The 25,131-nt window shown below is 43.3% G+C and overlaps 1 protein-coding gene across 4 annotated transcripts in view; it reads right to left on the reverse strand.

The window, feature by feature from the left end:
- LOC310689629 (macrophage mannose receptor 1-like) overlaps positions 1 to 25,131 on the reverse strand; it is a 158,629-nt gene that overhangs the window by 37,102 nt on the left and 96,396 nt on the right. Inside the window, exons 20-30 of one of the 4 annotated variants that reach the window (XM_083467371.1) lie at positions 24,907 to 25,049; positions 24,098 to 24,212; positions 22,991 to 23,133; positions 20,715 to 20,817; positions 18,196 to 18,428; positions 17,513 to 17,678; positions 14,281 to 14,433; positions 12,194 to 12,304; positions 7,935 to 8,120; positions 7,093 to 7,128; positions 5,116 to 5,556 (exon numbers count right to left, since the gene is read on the reverse strand). The exons of 1 other annotated variant lie outside the window; for it this stretch is intronic. In XM_083467371.1, coding sequence (XP_083323497.1) covers positions 5,327 to 5,556; positions 7,093 to 7,128; positions 7,935 to 8,120; positions 12,194 to 12,304; positions 14,281 to 14,433; positions 17,513 to 17,678; positions 18,196 to 18,428; positions 20,715 to 20,817; positions 22,991 to 23,133; positions 24,098 to 24,212; positions 24,907 to 25,049 — 1,619 coding nt within the window. In that variant the 3' untranslated portion in view covers positions 5,116 to 5,326. Of the gene's footprint in view, positions 1 to 1,014; positions 1,209 to 5,115; positions 5,557 to 7,092; positions 7,129 to 7,934; positions 8,121 to 12,193; positions 12,305 to 14,280; positions 14,434 to 17,512; positions 17,679 to 18,195; positions 18,429 to 20,714; positions 20,818 to 22,990; positions 23,134 to 24,097; positions 24,213 to 24,906; positions 25,050 to 25,131 lie in introns of those variants that run through there. 2 more of the 4 variants (XM_083467372.1, XM_083467369.1) reach the window with 2 other exon arrangements.

The following is a 25,131-nucleotide window of genomic DNA, read 5'->3' on the forward strand; positions in this document are numbered from 1 at the left end:
ATACAGTAAAAACAGTCATGTAGGCTAACAGCCTGCATGATTATAACACTCCAAACATACCAATAAATAACCTGAGAAATATCACATTATATTCAAGAACAGTAAGGATATGATGCTTTCCTTTCATGAGGAAGAGATGTAATTTAGATTTGCTAAAACACAAGGAATGCACTCATTGGGATCCTTCACTCTGAAGGAAGGCTCTTTGATCCTGCAGTTTTCTGTTAGCAAAACAGGGAGGAAGGCAATATTTTGGCAATTCCTCATTCCTCCTGCACCATGTATTTCCTCCCAATTTGCTCCAGAGACTTGGGAGACCGCTTGGCACAGCTTGGGAAACACATGAGGAAGGAGGAATGGCAAATATTGTCTCCTGACAAAAGGCTCCACTGGATCAAAGAGCTCTAGGTCAGTGCAAAGGACACCAATGGAAACAACAAAAGATGCCTTTTTTTGTTGTGTACATAAATATGTCAGTTACAGATCTGAAGAAGTCAGTTACAGATACTGAATATGTCAGTTACAGATCTGAAGAAGTGTGCATGCACACGAAAGCTCATACCAAGAACTAACTTAGTTGGTCTTTAAGGTGCTACTGGAAGGATTTTTATTTTATTTTATAAATATGTCAGATATTCTTCTTGTTTAATATTGTTAAAATGTTATTGTTGATGCATTTCTTATATTTACAGTTCATTTTTATATAGTGAAAAAGAAAGTAACAGGATGCAGAGGAGTGTTGCATGTAGAAAGAACAAATTCTTTCTTGCAACAGTAAAAACTCATGATGTAAATTACATTCAAAATGCTGTTGGCTGTGATGTTATTGTAATTTAAACCTGATTTTATTGCTATAAGCAGATTCAATGTTTAATTACTTCTCATTGTATCTCCTGTTGCATGGATTTAACTTTAATGACGCAACATTAACTTCCAGAAGATGATTCAAATGTAAACAGTTAAATTTACTGAAGGTGCACCTTTACTTACTAAAGTAACAATAGTGGAGCTTACCTGGTACTTGAAAAGTCACTTGAATGAGGACCAAGAGATTTAGGAGCAAAAAGGAAGGCATTGATCACAACCAAACCTACCACACAGATCCCATGGAAAAAAGAAAAATCAGAGTCTGCTGCTTTTCAGTTACTTCTTCATAAATGAGCCAGGCAGAATGAAAATTTCACTTCTGTGTTTGACATGTTATAATGTACACAAAGCCAAATTTTGCAATACTGCATTTTTTTGTCTTTGACAAATGCAGCAGTGGACTTAATCTGAATACAGTATACCGGGGCCAGAAGATCCTCTTGGCACCCTTCAATTTTTTGGGATTGAAAGGGGTCCTTTGACTCTTAAAGGTTGGGAGCCACTGATATAAAAGAAATCTTTCTTGGCTACAGGGAGAAGTCAGCAGGCATCTTCAAGAACTGTAGAATATGTGGAGGGTAGCAGGCTATATAACCCATACATGTACAGGACTCTTACTTCATAACTGCTGACACTTTTTTCTAATGAGAATAGGCAAATAAATATGTTGCACTTCACATTTAATGTCTTATATGGAGCTTCACATTTAGAAGGATCTTTTTTTAAAAAACCCACACCCAATAGTTGAAATGCCTTGATGAGTTTCTTCATATTTCTGGAGAACTAAATTTCATTTTTACTATTTCTTTAAATTTATTTATTACTTTTATACCATACTTTTTAGCCACGGACCTTAAAACCACTCACAAAATTCATATTTTGGTGTAGGTGTACAATGGTGTCCTTGCCTGCCTTTCACTCAACAGCACATTAGCACCTGCCATGATATAGATATGCTGGAACCCAGAGGGCTGACAATGATCAACACAGTATCCTACATTCTTAGAATCATAGTTGTAGAATTGGAAGGGACCCTGAGGGTCATCTAGTCCAACCCCCTTGCAATGCAGGAATCTCAACAGACAGTTCCCCCATCCAATTTTAAACCACATTGTTTCTAAAAAAAACCATTTTATAGTCAAGGTTGCCACTGACAGCATGGTTGCAGAGGCTCATTTTACTTCTGCTTTTAAAATATATGCTTATTATATATTTATTTATACCCCACCTTTCCCCCCGACAGGACAAAATATATTATCCTTTCTGGGGCAGCAGAAGCTAACTGCATTTTATTCCTGTAGTCATGAAAGTACTACAGTTTAAATGAGTTTAAAATGCAGAACGGCATGTGTTCATAGTATTTCTCTCTCTTTTTTTGTAAAATTATGATTGGCAAATGTGTTTGTTTTGATTTGTTTTGCTATAACTAATCAGGAATATGGAAGCAGCTGTAAATAATGGAATAGCCAGGAGTGTGGGGGAGAGATGCTGATTCGGTGCTTCAGAACTGAAGTAATGAAAATTGCAATCTAAAAGGAGGACCCCTTAAGACCATTAAGTCCAGGGTCTAAACTCAATTAGCTGCACTACTGCTCTTTATCATTCCACATCCAGAAGCAGACTGGAGTGGCAGTTGACTTTTCCTTCAACAGTGGCAATGGACTGGCATCCTGGACTTCACCTTATTCAGCAGGTTAGTTTAGCAGAGTGGGCCAATCTTCCAGTTGGGAAGATGGTGGTTAGGGGGAATAATAATAATAATAATAATAATAATAATAATAATAATACCTTTATTGTCATTGTACAACCTGTGTACAATGAAATCAAATTAAGACGAATAGGCAGAGGAATATATTGAGAAAAATTGCACACAAACATGTTTTTGCTCAGAAAACTTCACACTAAAATTATGTTGAATTTTCAGGACCCCGTGAATGCAAATGGGTGGGGAAATGTTGAGAAACGAATTTAAGATGGAAAAATGCCACAGCCCTCCAACATCTGCCACCTAAGGTGATCACCTGACTTTGCCCAATGGTAGGGCTGGTTTGCTCCCAAGGTCTCCTTCTCATTACAGAACTTTGGCAGAGCAGAACTGTATGTAAAGGTCCTCTTCCCAAAGGACAAGCTTGATTAGACCAAAGGCCTGGCCCTATCTCGTCCAGATTGTGTTCTCAAAATGGTGAAGCCCTATGGGAAGCTCACAAAAAGTGCAACAGCATTCTCCCACTTGCGGGCCCCAGCAGCTGGCATTCTGAGGTCTTCTGCCTCTGATACTGGAAGCAATATAACCATCAGGACTAGAAGCTATGGACAGCCTTCTCCTCCATTGATATCTCCACCTCCACCTCTGTAGAAACTAATTTGCTGTGCTCTGTGTTTCCCTGCATCATTATGCTGAGTGTTTTTTCTTGTCCTCGCCAGCAGCAGCCAATGCCTATTTCTGGAGCAGGGGCAGGAAATAACGCCAGGGCACGAGCTATAAAGAACAACATGTGCGGAGGAGGTGGGGAGGATCATGGGGCTGCTCTTGTGTCTTGTGCAGTCCAAGTAATGCCTAGCCCCTCGCCCCCTGCCCCAAAGGAGAACTGAAAAAATGTGACTCAAGCATAAAGAGAAGTGAAAGCGTGCTGTCATGTTCAGAAGTTTCCTGGAAAAAAATGGAAAAATTGTTCAAGTCACTTCTTAATTGCAGACATTGTTACTGTCTGGTCTGGATCCTACTAGACCATTCAGAAGAATTAATTCAGAAAAAAGGAAATGCTATATGAACATCTCATCAGGGATTTCCAGATATGTGAAACCCCTCTGAACACATTATGTGTGTGTCTAAGTGAGGTCTCCATACACGGACATGAGTTTGTTGTGTATGGATGCTTTGCCCCTGTCCTTTCTGGACATTTATCCCATTGATTGCAACTTTGTCCTGTTGCCTATTGTGCCAAAATTATGTAACTTACATTAATTATGCAAGTTCTGGTGGCATTATGTAATTCCACCCCGTTCATTTAATGCAAAGGAAACACAATGCAAATGGATGTAATCAGTTATCTGTCCTTTGTGGATTGTACACAACAGCAGTAGGGAATACTGATCATATTGGCTGGATTGATTTCTGTTCCGGGCGTGGGATAAGTAAGGCAACCTCAGCAATTTCTGTTCCTGTTTCTGGTTTTCTTATAATTCTCTTAACATCCCCTACTGAGTGAAATCTTAATTAAGCTGCTTATGTATGTTTTAGTTGTTCTTATTCATTTTTCAATTTCATTTCATTTTTATTTTTGTTTTAAAACTATTGTGTTAGTACTTGGTTATTTTTTTAACCCTGGGCTCCTTTCGGAGGAAAGGTGGGACAAAAATTAATACAAAATAATCTCCAGAGCAATACAGCCCTTTACTCCCAGATAAATAAGGGGTGAGGTGCAAAGGCAAGGGAGAACTGGCCAGCAAAGGGAATGTGTGAGTCACGGTGAGGCAGTGGCCTCAGGTGGCTGGCTGGGGAACAGTCAGGAGGGGTAGAAGATCTGGGTCCCAAGGAGTGTGCTGCTTGCCTCCTAAGCTTGTTGCCCTCCTCCTCCCTGGCTACTGCCTGCTGCTGCTCCTCCTCAGCTGCCTGCTCCCCTTCCTTCTCCTGAGCTGCGACCTGCTCCTCTCGGGCTTCCTTTTCTCTCCCTGGCCACCTTCAATAGTGGCAGGCAGTGGCTTCGGTGGCAGCGGGGAGGCAGCTTTGGTAGGGAGGGGGGCAGCACCAGCTTCGCCTCAAGCAGCAAAATGTTTCCAACCGGCCCTGTGTATGAGAGAGTGTGAAATGGAGGAGGAACAAGCAGATAACCATGTGGTAAACAGGAAAGGAAAGAATAGAATAGGATACTGACTGGCACTGGAATAAGAGAAAGGGGCACTACCTGTGGTGAATTAATGGAGGAGAGGTTACAGCTGAATAAGAGGGGATTGCCAGCATTACCAAGGATCCAGGAAATAGAGAAGAGAGGAAATAGGGTTGTAAAGTCTGGGGCAGCAAACCAGTGGTAGCCTAAGTGGCAGAAGGATAAATAAGGAAACCTGTCTGGCGTGCTCTGGTCCATGGGGTCACAAAGAGTCGGACACGACTAAACGGCTAAACAATGACAAGAAAGTACCTAGGGATGAGATGAACCATAACCTTGAAAGGGGAAGAGCTCAGCAGGTGGCTCTGAACATAAGCGACTGACTGGGACTCTGAAGTAAGATAGGAATCTTCACACTTAGTTTTTCACGTCAAGTAATCTTTAATTTGAAAATATTTCATATAACATTTGTTTTCACTAAGTAATAATCATGTTTACACTGTGACATCATGAGTCTTGTCACAGGAAGTACCACTACATACTGCAGCTTGGAACAATTAATTTCCATCAATGGTCCTGGTGAGCTCAATTTGAGTTACTCCCAGGGAAATGCGTATAGAGTTACACATTTGTTAATCTCCCTCTTTTTCATCCTCACCCATTTCTGAATCTTTATTTGGAAGAATGACTACTTTGTCGTGATACATAGGGTTGTCAATGCTACCAGTGATTTCTTGTCGTCTGCCTCTTCTTTTGTAGAAAGCATAGGCTGCTACACCCACACCAATGAGGAGGAGGAAGATAATCGGGAGAACCGCCTTCAGAACTTTGCCATGTGTTGATGCCAGACTGTCTTCTTGCTCTACCAATGAGGAAAAAATGTATATCATACACACAGAGAGAGCAGTAAGTACTTTATACTATAACCAATGGCTATCTCATTGTATGACTAAGAAAGACAGCTGGGTGGTATTTAGGGATAAGGGATAAATTAATGTCAAACCCACCAAATCCACACTTTCTAAAACAATATGAAAACTGAAAAACAGCCATTTTAAAAAAAATTCAGCTGCCTGAAATTTGTAATCCAGTTATCCTGTGAAGTAATATGTTCAAAAATGCATATACTGGAGTAAGGAGTACAGATATTAGTTAAAATAACATACAAAAATGCATTGTATTTAGCGAAATTGTTTTGTAAAAATGTTTATATTGGGGAAAATTGCACACAAACATGTTTTTGCTCAGAAAAAAAATCACACTAAAATGTTGAATTTTCAGAACCCCGTGAATGCAAATGGGTGGGGGAATGATGAGAAATGAATTTAAGATGGAAAAATGAGACACTGAAAGAAACCAAACCCAACAGAGTCACACATCCCTGGTGTTGTTTGCTTCACCTAAGCATAGTCTGCTGTGAGCTTACAAACCAAGGAAATGGCCATCTGACGGGGGAGGGGCAGGGAGGAAAGAAGATGCAAAAGCTGAACTGATGTGGAATCAGAACCTGTGTATGAGAGCTGCTCTGATTCTCCTTGAAGTAGAAAAAGAAAGGCCCTTTTTAAAGAAAGAGTTTTGGCAGGTTCTGAAGGAATCCAACCCAAAAGACATTGGATATTTCAGTGCAGCTGAACAATTCCCAAATGTCAAGGCAATTTGCACTACAACTTTAACAGGATACCATTGTTTTATGGATATGCAGATGAGAGAGGAACTTACCCTCTCCCCCCCCGCCCCACTTTTCACATGTGACACTATTGAACTTTCAATTAAATCAAGATCTCTCTCCCATCCTCCACCGCTCCTGCTTCCTAGTATCTGTTCTTCACCAGAAAAGAGTTGCCATCCTTTCTTCCCCAGTAGAGCCAGCAGAACCAGTTCGTGCCCACATATCTGGTAGGAATTACGCTGAGAGAAAGTTCTGCTGTTGATTTTTGCCTGCCATCCTGCTACAAAAGACATGACTGCTACCGGGGTGGGGATGGGAGTGGCAGCCCTCCAAGCAAAATGACATAATAGTAGTGAAACAACTCAGAATCATTGTGATCAGCATGCCCACCATTCTGAGTAATGACTTGATCTTGATCAGAGAGGTTGTTGCGGCCTCAGTTGCACCATTTATGAGACTTCCATGATTTAGAATAAGGTTACCATTCTCATTACAAATGGGGAGCAAAGAGTGAGAGCTGAGCTGTAGTAGGGAAAATGACCTGATGTCTGCAAGGTCTTTGCAATGTCCACCTGAATGTCAGCCTGAATTCCTTCCTCTGGCCCCATTAATCTGGATTTACTCTTTTTGATAGAAAATCTTATAAATTGTCTAAGGGAAAAACCCACCTGCTGTTGCCAATGGTAGATGCTTAACACTTTAACTTAGTTATTTTAATAAGAGTCTTACCAGGAATTTTTGAAGGAGCTGTCATCTCTTCAATAACTATAAAACAAAAGATATGCTTACTGTGTAAATTATAGATATCACAGCAAAATATAAAACCAAAAGTCAGGCATGATTCTTTACTAGTGCTTATTACCAATGCTGATGTTTCAATACAAAACTTGACTATTTAAAAATGTTAAACAAGCATTGAATCTGAAATGTTTGGTGCATTCACCAAATCCCTGTGATAGCAGCATCAAGTATAGTGACCTTAACTTTAAACCTGTCAGTGTGGAAACTATTAAATTATATTCCCTCTTGAAGAAAAGGACTGATTTATAAAAAAACATTATGAATTATAAAAACTCCACAGTTCTAGGGACTGTAAATGATAAAGGGGGAGAACATTTATTATTAGGTATTTATCAAATGTTAATAATCTTATTATATTTAAAAGACAGGCTATCATATTATTAGCAGCAAAAAATAAATACGCTTCAGCTTTGGTTCTGTCATCACTTCTGCCATTTATTATTAGGGTGTCAACAATTGGAAGCATCAGTAAGGTCTGCCAGTAGCTGGACAGGCAGTAGGAAGTGACAAAGAGCAGTAAAGACAAAAAGCAGAGCCTCCATTTGATGAAAAGTGGCTTATGCGACATAAAGGATGGTAGACAGTATAGGTATGGAGAGATTGCCACAAAGAATGCTGAGAACTTGCTAGTAAGGATAGCTGGGGGGGGGGGGTGTTGTTAAAATGCCAAGATAGGAAAAAGTCCTAAGCAGTAGCTCTACTCATCATTAAACTACTATATTGAATCAGAATTATTGGTAAATTAAGTCTAATAACCATTTAAGACTTACTTTTGTTTCTTTTACATATATATCCCTTGTCATAGTGGCACCTTTCCCTGAACCACTTCCCATTTTGGCTGTTCATGAAAACACATTTCTCATAATGAAAATAGTATGACTCAGGATCAGTTGTGGGCTTTTCATTGTCCCAATTGACAAAATCCAGTGCAGTGTTATCTTGCCATATCCATTCTCCTATTTATTAAAATAAATAAATTACATAATGAAATGGAAAACAGTAGAATAATAAGTGTAAGACAATATTAACAAAAACAATAATGTTAGTAGTAGTAGTAGTAGTTTGTACCCCTCCTATCTAACTGGGTTCCCCCAGTCACTCTGGGCGGCTTGTAACAAATTATAAAAGCCCAGTGAGACGTCAAACATTAAAAACCGTCCCTATACAGGGCTGCCTTCAGATATGAAAATATGTTTTAAAACTGAACTGACTGCTTTTCCTCTCAAACGTTTGCAGTTTTGAAAATGTGCAAGCTACCACCATTATCATATCAGAACACTGAATGCACTAATGATCTCAGTGATTTTGGGCAGCATTAACCCACCCCCAATACAACGGTGTAGCTATCAGCTTGGGTGCCTGGTGTGGTGCACGCATCCTGCAGCCAGGGGGTGGGGTGAGCTGCCATGGGGGCGGGGCAAGCCAAGGCAGGGCAGCTGCGTGGAGCCTCTCTGCAGCCTCTCCCTCAGTTTTAGGGTGGCAGAGGCAGTGGGGAGACGCAAGCCCTGCACTGCTCAAAAAAGCAGTGCGGAGCTTGCAGGCAATCCACCTGCCACCTCCCCCTCAGGAGATACACATGGCTCAGGCACATTGCAGGCCTTGTGGTGAGCCGCCCAGTGCCCCCACCTCACCTAGCTACCAGTGGCATAGGAAGGGGTGTGTAGTGGGTGCGGAAGTTGTTCTTCTTTTTTTAAGTCTTGTGAGCCCAATTCTTTAAAATTTATTTTAAAAACACATATTTTTGCCATTTTGTCACCCTTCCTCAGTGATGACACCCAGGGTGGACCGTACCTGCCGTACCCTCCTTCCTATGCCACTGCCCCAATGCCCCCAGAGACTTACCATCATTGTGCTCCCCAACATTTGCCTTTTGCTGCTGTCACCCTCCTCTGGAGGAGAGCTTTTGGAACCAGCTATATGCCATCTACCCTTCTGCTCTGAACTGTATTTAAGCCTCATTGGAGTGAAGCAAGACCAGCAAAAGAACCTTTATTGTTGTTTTGCTTTGTGTGTTGGTACTTAAGCCTTTTGAATTTATTCTATGTTTGCCAAATTGTTCCTTTTTTGTTTTTTTGAATTTACTGACATGTTCTGCATTTTGTATATTCGAATTTCCAATGCTTTGCATTTCAATATTTTGAATGTTTGCTGTAAGCTGCTTTGGACACAGCTCATTGTGGGAAAGTGCCATATAAGTGGTCCCCATACTACCAAGTTCAAGATTCTTATGTTGATACACAAAACCCTGAACAACTTGGGTCCAGGATACCTTAAGGTCTGAGGCCTCATATCTCAGTTCAAAGGACTTCAGCAGAGATATGGGACAATAATTCCTGTTTGATTTAGTTCAGCATGTCTTCTGAGAGATAACAGAGTCTAAATCAAGTCTTAGAAGGAGCACTTAAAGGAGCTGGGTGAAGGAATGATCGCCGGGTGTGGAGCACACTTCCATCCTCAGACAAACCGCAGCTGTCTAAACATCATGCCCTCTATCTAACCTTTTACTTTCTTAGTAGTCTGCCGTGCCCTGTCTGTGACCTTTGTCTCCTTCGTCATACATTGTTCAAGGGGAAAGTGACGCGGTGGAAACAGGTGCCAAAATAACTTTGTACTACCCCTCAATCTTGGGATTGGAAGATGTGTAAAGGTCACAGTCCAAAATGTATCTGACTGGTTTTGCATATTGTGCTAATAAAAAGACCCTCGGCAGAGCTAGCTGGCAGCTTGCTTATGCACAGCTCACCTGCATTACCAACTCCTGCCTCATGTCCTTCACTTCAGCTGGGTATGTTTATATTCCCAATACAGTGGTACCCCGCAAGACGAATGCCTCGCAAGACGGAAAACCCGCAAGACGAAAGGGTTTTCTGTTTTGGAGGCGCTTCGCAAGACGAATTTCCCTATGGGCTTGCTTCGCAAGACGAAAGCCCATAGGGAAATCTCCGGGGACCTGTTTTAAATTGCTGGCGGTCGGGAGCAAAGACTTTCGCCCACAGCCGGCCTTCAGAAGAGGTCCTGGACCTCTTCTGAAGGCCGGCGGGGGGCAAAAGTCTTTGCTCCCCCCCGCCTGCCTTCCCGGGACAGCGGAGACTTCTCCGCTGCCCCGGGCGATCTTAAAATGCTGGCGGGCGGGAGCGAAGCATTCGCTGCCGACCCCCAGCATTTTAAAATCTCCCCGGGACAGCAGAGAAGTCTCCGCTGCCCCGGGCAATCTTAAAATGCTGGCGGGCGGGAGCGAAGCGTTCGCTCCCGCCCGCCAGCATTTTAAAATCTCCCCGGGACAGCAGAGATGCAGCCCCCTGCGACCCTCTCCCGGCTGGAGAGGTGACGCGCGCCTATGGCAGGAGCCTCCATAGGCGCACGTCACCTCTCCAGCTGGGAGAGCGCGCGCAGGGCTAAAGCAGCCCCCTGCGACCCTCTCCCGGCTGGAAAGGTCACGCGCGCCTATGGCAGGAGCCTCCATAGGCATGCGTCACCTCTCCAGCTGGGAGAGCGCGTGCGGGGCTAAAGCAGCCCCCTGCGACCCTCTCCCGGCTGGAGAGGTAATGCGGGGCTATGGCAGGAGCCTCTATAGCCGCGTGTCACCTCTCCAGCCGGGAGAGCGCGCGCAGGGCTAAAGCAGCCCCCCGCGACCCTCTCCCGGCTGGAGAGGTGACGCGCGCCTATGGCAGGAGCCTCCATAGGCGCGCGTCACCTCTCCAGCTGGGAGAGCGCGCGCGGGGCTAAAGCAGCCCCCTGCGACCCTCTCCCGGCTGGACAGGTGACGCGCACCTATGGCAGGAGCCTCCATAGGCGCGCGTCACCTCTCCAGCTGGGAGAGGGCGCGCGGGGCTAAAGCAGCCCCCTGCGACCCTCTCCTGGCTGGAGAGGTGACGCGCGCCTATGGCAGGAGCCCGCCAGCATTTTAAAATCTCCCCGGGACAGCAGAGACTTCTCTGCTGTCCCGGGGAGATTTTAAAATGCTGGGGGTCGGCAGCGAAGCGTTCGCTCCCGACCCCCAGCATTTTAAAACCTCCCCGGGACAGCAGAGACTTCGCTCCCGCCCGCCAGCATTTTAAAATCGCCCCGGGACAGCAGGGGCTTTTAAAATGCTGGCGGTCGGCAGCAAAGCCCTCCTGTCCCCGGAGCTTGCGGGGCGGGAGGTGGGAAGAAGGGCTTTTCTTCCCACCACCAGCCTTCAGAACAGCCTTCTGAAGGCTGGGGGTGGGAAGAAAAGCCCTTGTTCCCCCCCCCAGCCTTCAGAAGAGGTTGGGGGACAGACTGTCCCCGGACCTGGTCTGAAGGCGGTTTCCCTAGGAACGCATTAATTGATTTTCAATGCATTCCTATGGGAAACCGTGCTTCGCAAGACGAAAAACTCGCAAGAAGAAAAAACTTGCGGAACGAATTAATTTCGTCTTGCGAGGCACCACTGTATGCCCAGAGGGACATCTGGGGCAGATAGCAGAGCAATAATCAAACTAAAAGGGATGTGATTAGGGACAGGGTTTAAAGATTTGAAAGGAGGTTTGCTTCCTTTATTACCATTTACTATCTAGTTGAAATTCTTGTTGATTGCTATCATTTAGATGCTCAAAGAACTTGACCAAGCAGACCTTTTTTGGCATCTTTTTTGGGTAAATTGATTTTTTGCCACATTTTATGTAGTTGCCCCCTTTCACATATAACCCTTTTATTATTCCCAGTGGAGTTTGGTTGGATGCTTCCATGGCTTGTGATAGGAGATGAGTAAAGAACGGGGGGTGGGGGGTGGGGGAACAAATAATTTCACTTTTCATGGGGCAATAAGATAGTGCACATGCCATGAAAGAACTCACAGAAAATTGGTGAATTTCCTGAATGCTTGCCAAGCAGACTCATAAATACAAGGTGATGTGAATTTGCTAGTACCATTTGCTTGCGCTAACAGTTATTCCTGCTGAGCTCTTTTACTTCCAAAAACCAAAACGAAAATGAAATGCCATATGTTTGAACATATTTTTGCATTAATAATATAGTATACATTAAATATTGAATGTTAAACAGTTACCATCGTTATTTTTGAACATTCCAATCCAATACTCATCATGAGATAATTGTTGAGTGTGATCCATCAAAAAATGCAGTTCAGCTAAATCTACTATCGAAGTCAAGGTGGCACCTAAGATACAGAAGAGGAGTAAATTTAGCTCATTAAAAAGTTCTCTTCCCCTTGAAAAATATGAGACTGCCTAACAGAGTATGACCAATGATTCACTGTGCAGTACTGGCAACAATATAAGGTTCTAGATACCTTAGAGAAAGTGCATATCTTTTTCTTTCAAATGATTGTAATTGCTATCCTATTGCATAATGTTGTAGTAGAAAAGAATCATTGTAACCTAGCTCCTTTCCCCAATAATAATAGTTAAGAAAAACTTTTAAGGACACTGTATTTCACTGTGTAATGGTCACATTTTTGGTGCCGCTTTTTTCCATTCCAAAAGGGTATGTGTGCAACTATTACACAGGGAAATACAAAAGTGTGACCATTATGCGAAGGAAAAAATGGGGACAACAGCAGATGGATCTGAGGAGCTGGGCCGATGGCATGGGAAGGGCAAGCACGAGCTGGAGACAAAATAACTGTTGTTATCGGGACCATGGGGAGAGAAAACACTTACGGAGAAAGACACTAGCATACCTTTCTGTAAAAAGCGAAGCCCCTCCTTGTGCATATAATAAATAATAGTAGTAATAATAATACCCTGCCCATCTGGCAGGGCCTCCCCAGCCACTCTGGGCATATGTTCCATTGCCCAGCCTACTGATGTGCAGCAGCATCGCTCATCTATCATAATCTCTATGGTGAACAATAGTCACCGCTCTATGCTTTGAATTGCAAGAGCGGAACAGCCATTCAAATTTAGACAGGAAGTTCTAGTAAGGAACGCCATGGGAACAGCAAATGAGTGGTGACAGCAGTGCCTGTGGCCAAGCCTGCCGGTGCCCGCCGTATCTCCCTCAGCCCACATGTCCCAGCCACCCCCAGCATCGGTTCCCACTGAAACAGTGATAAAAAAGCAGCAGGAGGAAAGTGGGAAGAAACATTCCCACTCGCTCCACTCCTGCTAGGAGCTCATGGCCAAGCTGGCGAGGTATGAGGGGAACAGGGGTGGCGGCAGCTGGAGGAGGAAAGGAAGAGGCCTCAGGCCTAGAGGAGCATCAGAAGTAGTTACCCAGCGCTTATTATGCAAGGAATGCTCTGGGACCATTTTCGGGGTTCAAAAAAGGGGATGCGACTATTATGCAGTGGTGACCATTATGTGGTGAAATGCGGTAATACTATCAAACATTTCTCTCATCTTATGTCACTATACATGATAAAGCTATTTTAGCCATCTCACCCTTTGCTTTTTCCTCTAAGACTAATTGCAGTTGTTAACAGTCGTCAACAGGTTTCCCAGACCTATTAGCCAACCACCCATTCCCACCACCCTTCTGAGTCATACCCCACCCTGCCCTCTTACTATATGTAAGGGTCTGGTGACTTCTGTTTCAGTGTATCTGAAGAAGTGCATGCACACAAAAGCTCATACCAATAACAAACTTAGTTGGTCTCTAAGGTGCTACTGGGAGGATTTTTATTTTATTTAAAATAAATGTCATTTTTGCAAGTTAGCACAAATCCTGAACTCCAATACTTAAAACACATTTCACTCTGTATTTCTAACTGCACATAAAAGGAAAATAGCCACACAGTTCTTTAGTGTCAGCCCATTAATTGTATATGTTTGGTAATTTATTACATTTTCATCATACATTACCTCCAATGAGAGTTTACGATGAGACGCTGGGCTCATCATGTTTCCCAATTTATCCTTGCAACTGAGATATACTAAGCTGAAAGGCCCATGGTAATCTAGTGAGCTTTCTGGGTGAGCAGGAATTTGAGCTTCTGCCTCTCTTGTCAAAGTCCAGGGCTAAAATCCCATATCTACATAGGCATCTATAAGTGCCATTGAACTCAATGGGACTTACTTCTGGAGAGAAGTATAGGAGAGAATTGCAGTGCGGGTAATCACCATACCACACTGGCTTTCCGTACTAACTAGAATGGAAAATTCATGTTGTGATCTAATTCAAAATGATACCAACCTAACAGAGCACAATTGAAGGAAGCTGTTGTCCATTCATACCAACCAGAGTAGAATTGATAGCAATGAGCCCGAAAAGGTACCCAAGCTTTCCCATCTTCTTTTGATGCAGGGCATCTTCCTGGGAGCTGCGGTTCCTCAGTTGGGATTGTACCTATTATGGAGAACATATTTTTCTTTCAAAAAAGAGAACAGGCATCTTAGAAATCTATAAACACTAGCGATGTGCATAAGGTTCAGAGAAATCATGAAGCAAAGCACGATATCTCAGAGAGAACTTAGGCTCATAAATGTGAAATGGGATCTGTATGAATTTGCACATGTCAAAGCAGGGAACCCCCACTGTGCAATCCAGACATTTAAATGAACTGCTACAGACAGGTGCCTACTACAGTGGTACCTCAGGTTAAGTACTTAATTCGTTCCGGAGGTCCATTCTTAACCTGAAACTGTTCTTAACCTGAAGCACCACTTTAGCTAATGGGGCCTCCTGCTGCTGCTGCGCCACCAGAGCATGATTCTTGTTCTCATCCTGAAGCAAAGTTCTTAACCTGAGGTACTATTTCTGGGTTAGCGGAGTCTGTAACCTGAAGCGTATGTAACCCAAGGTACCACTGTAATGCCTTTAGCGCAGAGGTTTTCTACCTTTTTGAGTCCATGTCTCCACTGACCAACTACATTCTTTCTGTGGCAGCCCTGTGGGGGCGCAGGATCCCAGTTATGTCACCCCTTGCCTGCAGAGCTGGCAGCCTCTCACCCTTTTTCGAACACCCTTGTGCAGTGTTCCCTCAGCCTCCTCTCCTCTCCCCTCTCTCCTTGGGAGTCCTCTGGGCAGCAGCTGCCAACATCCCTGTTCTCTGAGCCATCACCACGCCCTGCCCCCAAGAGAGGTGCCTCCTCACACCCCCACAGGGGCCTGGGAAGTGGGTGCCCCCAGGCTTAGTGGCCCAGTGGAGACTGGCCAAAGTTTAACGTGAGGCCAGCACCTTACCTTGGGAAGCAGCAGTGGCAGCACCGGGCCCTCAGCTCCCAGGCACACAGCATGCATAAGAAAGGCCAGCGCAACGCCTGCCTGCCCAGCCTCACACTTGCCTGTCCATTCCCAACAGCAAGGGCTGGCACCTGCTGGACTGGCTGGCTGGGCTCCCTCACCCAATTGCTTGTTTACTCCGAGGCCGCCTCAGTTCCTGGCAACCCTCACCCCCTGGCCTGCCCCAGAGGCACGATTCGCTTGTAGCCAGGGCTGCTGCAGCAAACAGCTGCACAAGCCTTTGGGAGGCAGAGAATTGAAAGGGCATCAGAAGAGGGAGGGAAGAAAAGAGGGACATTGACCAGTGATGCCTGCAACACCCCTGACCATCATCCAAGGCACCCCAGGGTGCCACGACGCAATGGTTGAAAGCCACTGCTTTAGTGTACCAGGATGCTAGAGTCAGATGATGTCAGAAGGGAGAGCAAACACCAGAGTGAAGTGGCGACTAGGAGAGAGAGCTCTGTTGTGATTGACAGGTCAAGCTCTTTAATCAGAGAAGATGGTTTTACATGGAAAGCCAATCCTTTAGTTTTTCCAACCCTAAAAATCTAAATATTTATTTTTATTTGTTTAATCAAAAACATATAATTCTGTAGCATCTAGGAAGTAAAGAAACAAAGAAGAAAGTACAAGAGAATTTCAAATTGAACACACACACACACCAAAGGGGCAAATTTAGATTGTTACATTCACAATTCCTGTCAATAATTTTAAAAAAAAATAGTATTGAAGGGTAGTAACATGTCATTTTTAGACATTTGCAAAAAAAGACGCGTATTTCCACCTATGGTGGGAGTGTAATCCTCTGGCAGCTTTTTGGAAGACAGTGTTTCCAGAAATTAATTTAATAACATAGCAAGGACTGATAGCAATTCCCTCACTGGCATTCCTGGAGATGGGCCAAATGAAGATGGGTTGAATAAAGAATTGATTCTGTATTTCTTGTTAGCTGCCAGGATGGTTGTTGTTAAAAAAAGAGAGGAAATATTTAGAAGGTTAAAAAATCAGCTTTAAAAGTACCTAGAAAACAGCCCCTGGACTGATAGCAGGTTTCTTACCCAGAGACTTCCATGTTTCCCATATTCAGGCTAATTTGTCCACAAAACACTAGGGAAGATTAACCATTTCTTTTTTTATCCACCTGAACTGTAACAGCTGCCACTATCCTTCTGCAGTTATTGTTCTGCAATGTGACAGGATTCCTACCCTCAGGGTGGGTGAACCTTACCAACAAATTTATGTCCCAAATAAACATAATACAGTTGTATGCATTTTCTCTCTCTCCCCTCATCCCATTTTTAAAAGCAAACTTTAATCAAGGTATTTAGCGTAAAAACCCCTGGACCAATTGGTTTATAATTTGGCAGACTTTATCCATGCTCTTACCATGCTGGCAAATGTTGGCCACTACTGTCATTTTAAAAATTCAGAATAGTGAACAGAAGTGAAGGTAGGGGGAAGAGAACTCCACCCCTCAAGCTGAATTGGACAGTCAGGGAATTGGCCTGAGCAGAATCAGGTGATTTTATAAAGCAACACCTAGAATCTGAAATACACACCCACATGGTGGGTGTGGGTGTGGAGAAATAATGAGACACTTAGCCGCAATCTGGATGAAGATGGTTACTGTGGTCAGAATTGTATATTCTGAAAGTAGAATAAATTTGTTTAACAAGGCTCAGTTCACCATTTGATCAGTCTTCACGGTTTAGTAGAACACAATTTTGTTGTATCCTTAGTGGCAAGCCATATCCTTAAGCATGTGGTTAGACAATCTGCTTCAGTAGCAATCTCATTCAATGGGATTGAATAAGCATCAATGGAAATTATTTATAAGTATTGTTCTTGTTATATTTTTCTACCCTTCCTCTCACAAGAGGGTAGGGCAGCTAATTACAAAGATACAACAGTAAAAAAACTCAAGGAGAAAGACCATTCGGGAAGGGGGATTTCAAAGCAGGAAAAAGATCCCCTACTTCATTACCCCTCCTTCCTTTGGAAGCTAGTTGTAACCTCCGTTCTATTTTTGTTTGTTTATTATTCTAACCTGGTGGATTAAATAGTAACTTTTTACTCATTTATTCCTTTCAAAATAGTCAAAAGTGCCAAGAGCACATATCTCAGTACTGTGCTCAAATGGAGACTTTATTGGAGTTAGAAAGTAATGTTCCACATGAAAACAGATACTTCCTTTGCTTACCAGTATACTGCTCACAGGCAGAAAAGTAGGTTTCATTGCAAGCTCCTGTTTTCCAATGACCCTCAAGGTCCATGAAGACACAGGCTGTTTTCTGCGTTGGTTCTTCAGGTGCCCAATTAGTATATGCCAATCTCCGGTTGTTTATCCATGTGTAGTGCCCACCAGTCTAAAATCCAAATGCACATGGAACAATACATGCTGGTTTAGAAAAATCTTTGTTTCCCACAACATGAATTCTGCATCATTTATTTTCCCCTTTCATTTCACTTGCACATACACTCAATAGAATCAGAGAATTGCATAGAGTTGGAAGAGGCCCAACGACTCAGCTAACCCAACCCCTGCAATGCAGAAATCACAGCTGATTTCTCCTACCCTCCAGAGCAAGAAAACAAGCTTGCCCCACCCTTTCCGTGTGACAGCCCTTTGGATATCTGAAGCTGGCTATCATATCACCTCTCAGTCTTCTCTCCTCCAGGCTAAACATACCCAACTCTCTAAATTGTTTCTCATAAGATATGGTTCCAGGCCCTTGATCCTCTTGGTCACCCTCCTCTGTACATGTTCCAGCTTGTCAATATCCTTCTTAAACTGTGGTGTTATTCCATCACTGGTATCCCACCTGGATTGATTGCCACAGCACACAAGAGCCTCAAACTTGGCTTGATTGGCCAAGTTCTTACCATATTGCTGTTTAGACCAATCCACACAGGCTCTCCATATTTCAACACCCACAGCCATAGGAATGATTGAATGTAGGGATTCCAAATGCTGGCAAGCTCTGAGTGTTCTGAATTACATTTTCCCCTGGCCTCTTCCCAAGTCATTTTGGGAGCAATGAAAGAGTAGCTGCTATTCCCAAAAGGGATATGGCGAAAGGCTGGAGCCATTGTTTCGGGCTGTGATAACGCAGGATCTATAGGAAAGCAATCAAGAGAAAAGACAAAGTCCAGATTAGACTTTATATGTTACAAATATTTTATTTCACTGGACACTGAAATTTTGTAATATTGTTATAACATACATCTTAATATCTCAAAGTTACTAAAAATTGGCAATGAAACATTTAAAAACCTTGAAAATCAACATTTTAAATGTCAACAAAAACATTCTAGTTCTAGTTCAAGATGACACAGATAAGGCATCAAAATATATTTCCTTTATAGTCTCAATAGAAGCAAACCAAATTCCCAACATGTAGTCAACAGGCCCTTTTGAAACACATTCATTTCTTCACAGAGACTTCAAGAAACTATTCTTCAGTTAGCTTCCTATAATAAACCTCTGTTCAGTCATTCAAGGTGGGTTCAAGAAATACACTTAGGAGGACAGCTGTACACATGGAGTTCTGTTCTTCTGGTCAAATGAACTTGCACAGATTATGGGAGAATCCTATCATGTTGAATATGGTTAGATATTATGACACAGAAATAGAACTCAACTTATGCCTCTTTCAGTCCTATTTCAGGGGTGAAAAGCCAAGTTATATCTCAGCAGGTGCACATCTGAGGCTCTCTCTCATAAGAGTTCATTTCTATGCACCTATAAGATATAGTTGTCACAACTGCAGTTTTTTCTTTATACAGCTCAGTGTTGAATCTCTAAAACAAAGACAGGTGGCCATCTAATTTTTATTTATGAACAAAATGATATGACATAGAAAACTGCCTTTGGTCTCCATAAGTCAATCTGATTTACATATTATTTTAATAATAATAATAATAAATTTTTATTTATATCCCGCCCTCCCCAGCCGAAGCCGGGCACAGGGCGGCTAACAACAATAAAATAGTGCAACATTCTAAAAACATTTCATTATAAAAATTAATTAAAATCAAATTGATGGCAACCATTAAGCTAAAGTTCTGTGAAGATTGCCAAAGGAGGGAGTCAGGCTGCGCCCTGACCAAAGGCCTGGTGGAACAGCTCTGTCTTGCAGGCCCTGTGGAAAGATGTCAAGTCCCGCAGGGCCCTAGTCTCTTGTGACAGAGCGTTCCACCAGATTGGAGCCACAGCCGAAAAAGCCCTGGCTCTAGTTGAGGCCAGCCTAACCTCTCTGTGGCCTGGGACCTTCAAGATGTTTTTATTTGAAAACCGTAAGTTTCTCTGTGGGACATACCAGGAGAGGCGGTCCCGTAGGTACGAGGGTCCTAGGCCGTATAGGGCTTTAAAGGTTAAAACCAGCACCTTAAACCTGATCCTGTACTCCACCGGGAGCCAGTGCAGCTGGTATAGCACCGGGTGAATTTTCTGTTACTTTTTTTCTAAAAACATACCAGTGTTTCTTTGGCAGATTTTCCACTTACCTTAAGTCCCCTGGGAGTGATGGTTTGTGGCCTGGCACGACCACAGCTGAGCTGGGCACCTTCTTCCTGTCCCACACATCCGTTGGGGTCAAAATCCTCCTCCTGTGGTCATGCGAGTTGGCGGGAGCCTGTCTGTTTAATGGGACTATGACAGGCAGGCTAGTGGGTATGGCCATGTCATTCATAAAGGGGCGCCACGATTGTGGTTCCTGGCTTGTTTGCCACTAGATCCCGCACCCTTATTCCCTATGTATCAGCCTCCGGTCCTGCCTGGAGGTAAGTGGGCAGGCCATGCTCAAGATCCAGCTATGGAGATTCTCCATCATTCTATTTGGCGCTACGTAGGAATTTTTATTGCTGATGAACTGGGCCTGTCTAGAGGTTTCTGCCTACCTCGTGGCAGTGGTCACCAACTGTCACAACTTTATGGTGGGTAAAGCATTGGGTTGGATCCTTAGCCTGGAGGGGACAGTGTTGGGGACCCCACACCCTCCTGCTAAAAAGATTTGGTACCCCGATAAAGGAGGGGATAGTAGCCAGATGGGGGCTGATGGGCCATGACACCTGTCCCGAGCTGATGGATCACTCTGTTGGGCAGGCACCCCTAAACTCGGCCCTCCAGATGTTTTGGGACTACAACTCCCATCATCCCTAGCTAGCAGGACCAGTGGTCAGGGATAATGGGAATTATAGTCCCAAAACATCTGGAGGGCCGAGTTTGGGGGTGCCTGTCATAGGGTGAACCTTAATCCAAGTTCGACCAAGCCAAAAAGAAAAAATCAGCAGTCTGACTAGTTGATTTAGGATACATACCCAATGCCTACACCAAAAATTGCTTACACCTGTAATCAATAATCAACTTGCAAACATCCGTAATCAATAAAGTTAAAATGTACCAGTGTTTCTTTGGCAGATGTAGCTTTTCTTGTCAGAACATGGTCCATTTCTCCACCTTCCTGCCATCATTAGAGGCTCATGCATAATAAAAACACAGTCTCCCTAAGGAATAAAAACACTTACATTGTGTAGGGGGCAATCCTTTTGTCATAGATTTTTCTTAAGAGCCCTCCTTTTGTACTTCTCAAACTAGATGAAAACAGTATCCTATCTTTTTAGAAATAAGTTTGGAGATGGATAGTTCTCATCACTGATAGCTCTCATCACTCATCACTTCTCATCACTGTCTTGCCCAACCCAGCCAAGAAACAGCCTCCACCACTGAATTAAATATCTAAGGAGGGGCTGGCCCCATTGTATCCTGGGATCAAAGGGAGTTAGTGGAGTCCAACAAACACCCTGAGATTGCTGCAACTAAGGGTGCCTGTGAATTCACGATACCTGATGAAAGCTAACAGATCATACAACTCAACACAATCCAGACTACACAATTGCTTGTGTGATTCCAGGATCAGATGGTGCCAAGTCCACATCAAACCCTAGGCTAAAGGTGCACTGCATGTCTGGCAACACAAGGCTCTGTGTTTTTTAATGATGCATGCTCTGGATGAGGGCCCTGTTGAAGTTTACAAGAAGTAGGGTATTCAGCAGGGCCGGCTATAATTCTGCTCACATGATGCCTGACTCTTCCTGATACAATACTGTTTCCAACAAGCAGCTTGGCTTCAAGCACTCTTCCTGCAGGACAATTCATCCACCTCACCTTTAAGTTCAAGTCTTGGCAGAAATAGTACATTACCACTGAGTACCCAGTGTGATAAATTTCCGCACAAGCTCCTCCACAAGAGGAAGTCCATGTATCAGAGTGAGGATTCAGGACACTTCCTGAAAACTAGTCTTGGGGAAAAATAAAATGGCAGCCAGGCTTAAATGTAGAGTTTAAATGTTGCGGGGGGGGGGGGAGCTGGTTAATCACCTGATGCCACAATGGCATCAGGTGTCAAGGTACTTGAAAGTCAGCTGATTGCCAGGATTTCAACATATAGTGCTTCAGAAGTCCATCCTCCTTTCTTCCTGCTCTAATGACACCAGGTGATTGGCATGTGGGCGTAGCCTTGGCAGAAGATTGACCGCAGCTTTTTAAGGAAAGGGTTGTCAGGTGTGAGCATCAAAGGGGAGCAGTAACTCTACCTAGACAGTGGGTGGTATTCTAATAACTCATCCCACTAGCACACTGACAGGACAATATTTTAAATGCTACAATAGAAGCCATCTCAGATTCTTGCAACTTTCTCAGCATGTTTCTGAATCCTTGTAAGACCTAATATAAGTGATTGCTATTTGAGAAAGATGTGGCAGCACCTACCGGTCTGAAGATCAAGGAAAGTGTGTATGGAAATGGGTGAGATGCCCTTCAGAATGTCTGAATTCCCCAACTCAGTAGGAAATGTACAATTGAAATGAATGGCAATGCTTCAGTGGGTTTTGGGGAGGAAGGTGTTAACTCTAACTAGGAAACTAAGCATTGACAGATTATCTTCAAATCTTTCATCCACTGGCAGAATGCAAACAGAATAAAAATGTCCAGAGAGAGTTGAGGGGAAGTTTCCAACCCTCCAGACCAAATTTAATTGACACAATTAAAGCAACATGCCTTATTTGGCATATAAGTTGTTTCACACCAACTTCTATAGAGGCTCTTCAGAATCTGTTTACAACTCTACTGCCTACTTTTGATAAAAATGTAAAGGTACCCCTGACCAATAGGTCCAGTTGCGGACGACTCTGGGGTTGTGGAGCTCATCTTGATTTACTGGCTGAGGGAGCCGAGGGAGTCATGTGCCCAGCATGACTTAGTCGCTTTTGGCGATCCAGAGCAGGGTACGGAAACGCCGTTTACCTTCCCGCCGAGGCAGTACCTATTTATCTACTTGCACTTCGACGTGCTTTTGAACTGCTAGGTTGGCAGGAGCAGGGACCGAGCAACGGGAGCTCACCCCGTCGCGGGGATTCAAACCAACAACCTTCTGATCGGCAAGCCCAAGAGGCTCAGTGGTTTAGACCACAGTGCCACCCGCATCCCTGCCTATTTTTGATACTTCAGCACTAAAAGATAAACTAAGTAGATGCCCCTCAAAGTAGGTGGGGGGGCAGAAGAGAGATATATATAAATGGGGTTGCTAATGCTGAGAAGGCGTTCCAGGAATAGAATATAGGATACATTTCTCATCTTGGGGGAGGGGGAGAGATGAAAGCCTTTGCAGGCAGGACTTACATTGTAATTGGGAAAATTTCGGGCCCAGTTTGTAAAGTAGACTCCACTTCCACTTGTCCATACAAATCTGTAACTAGAAGTACAATCATTCAGTCCAATCCAAGGGTCAGTTGCAGCACTGTGTAATTGCACCATAAGGAATGCTAAAAAACAAAAAAACAAAAAATGACTAAAACATAAAAATTTCACCATGGTGGATTTCACCACCATGACCAATAAGCAATCAATACCATGAACTGATATATTTTGTATACAAAAAACCTATAAAGTTTGATTAATTCAGGAGTTTCCACCACAATGCCCCTCAGGTATTATTGACTGCATCTGCCACCATTCCTGTCCATTTGCTATGTTTGCTAGAGCTAACAGGAATTTTAGTCCATCAGATTCCAGACACCCTGCCTTAAGGTAACAAAAAGGAGCAACTAATCCAGCACAAGCCCTTCTGCACCTGGAAAATGCAACAATAGGCCAAAATTACTACAAAAAGCTTTCAGCTTAGGAAGAGTCTAGAGCTGAATTGGAAGATCATAGAAGAAGGACAGATCCTGAAGCTGAGGCTCCAATACTTTGGCCACTTCATGAGAAGACTCCCTAGAAAAGACCCTGATGTTGGGAAAGATGGAGGGCACAAGGAGAAGGGGACGACAGAGGACTAGATGGTTGGACAGTGTTCTTGAAGCTATCAGCATGAGTTTGACCAAACTGCGGGAGGCAGTGGAAGACAGAAGTGCCTGGCGTGCTCTGGTCCATGGGGTCACGAAGAGTCGGACACGACTAAACGACTAAACAAAAACAGAAGAAGCAAGGCCAGGATTTTACCAGAGGTTTATGGATGTTTATTGTTTGTTTGCAGATAGTTGCCTTGTTGATATTATCTTGTGTCTATTGCAGTGGTCATTGCATTATCACCCTATTCATTGTTTTATTGTTGCACTTTCCTGGTTAGCAGCTCCTCCATGTGTCCTGCAGTTTCTCAAGTTACCAGAGTGGCAAGGAGCCACCTGTAACAGTTTGTCTGGCATGAAAGTAACTTGAACCCAGGCTCCTGAACTTGCAAAACATTAAGCCTATAAGAACAACATGTTTTAAAGGCAATGACTGCACCTTGTGTTTCTTTGTTTGGTATGCTAGCCAGATTTCCTCCGGATTCTTTGCAATCAAGTCGTGCTTCGTGCCAGTTTTTCCTCTCTTCTTCATTCAAACCTAATAGTTTGAAGCACTGTGAAGAAAAATAAAGAGCTGTGATATCCACTTTCTTTTAGAAATAAATGTCAGAAAACTAATGATTGAAAACTGCATTTTATTGCTTTTAATTTGATGCTTTGGATGATGTCATTGCCTTTTAAATGTTTTGGTATTGTTTTTTCTACAGCCAGCTCTGCTATGCAACAAGATGAAATTGCCTGCGTCAGATGAAAGAACGCCTACACTTTTCAAATTGTAGGAGCAGTATAGGAGGGAAGCATTTGAGCTTCTCTTTGAGAAGAATATAACCTGTTTCCCCCCTAAGAGTGTCATTTAATAAAAATTAACATAACCAAATTCTGAAAATTTAGTTTGAATACCATTTAACTGCTCTTTTGGGTAGCTGATACATAACCAAACTTTAAAAATACCATCTCTTATTTTAAAATCTGGCACTTCTATTTTGCAGCACAGCAGTCCTTTTCAGTCCTTATAGACATGGGGCGGTGGAAGCGGGGTGGCGGGGAGAGATGTGTAATCATGATGGGAGGTTTAACCCCTGAGCTACGTGCACATTCATTTTAACCTCTATAAAGAGCCTTTGCATAGAACTGTGGAAATGCAGAGCAATCACTGCATATTCAAAAGCCCTGGGAAAACATTCACTGTATGTGCTATAATAACTGAAAAGGGGTAATATACCAGTATATTGGAAATCACTTAGTTACCTTTTTATCAAAGAAAAGCCAGCCATCTGCACAGCCTCCAACAGGTACAGGCGTTGTGGGAGCAGCAGCTGAACGGACAGAACTCTTATCCCTTTCGCAGATGAATCTCTTCTCAGCACCACAGTTTATGTCATTCCATAAGCCTGAATAGAGAAGTTTTGTGTTGATCAGTAAGATTAAATCACTCCCAAATGAAAAATAATCAACAGCCGTTCAAGGATGCAT

This window comes from Podarcis liolepis (assembly GCF_965112155.1).
Source record: "Podarcis liolepis genome assembly, chromosome: 12".
NCBI classification, from domain to species: Eukaryota; Metazoa; Chordata; class Lepidosauria; order Squamata; family Lacertidae; genus Podarcis; species Podarcis liolepis.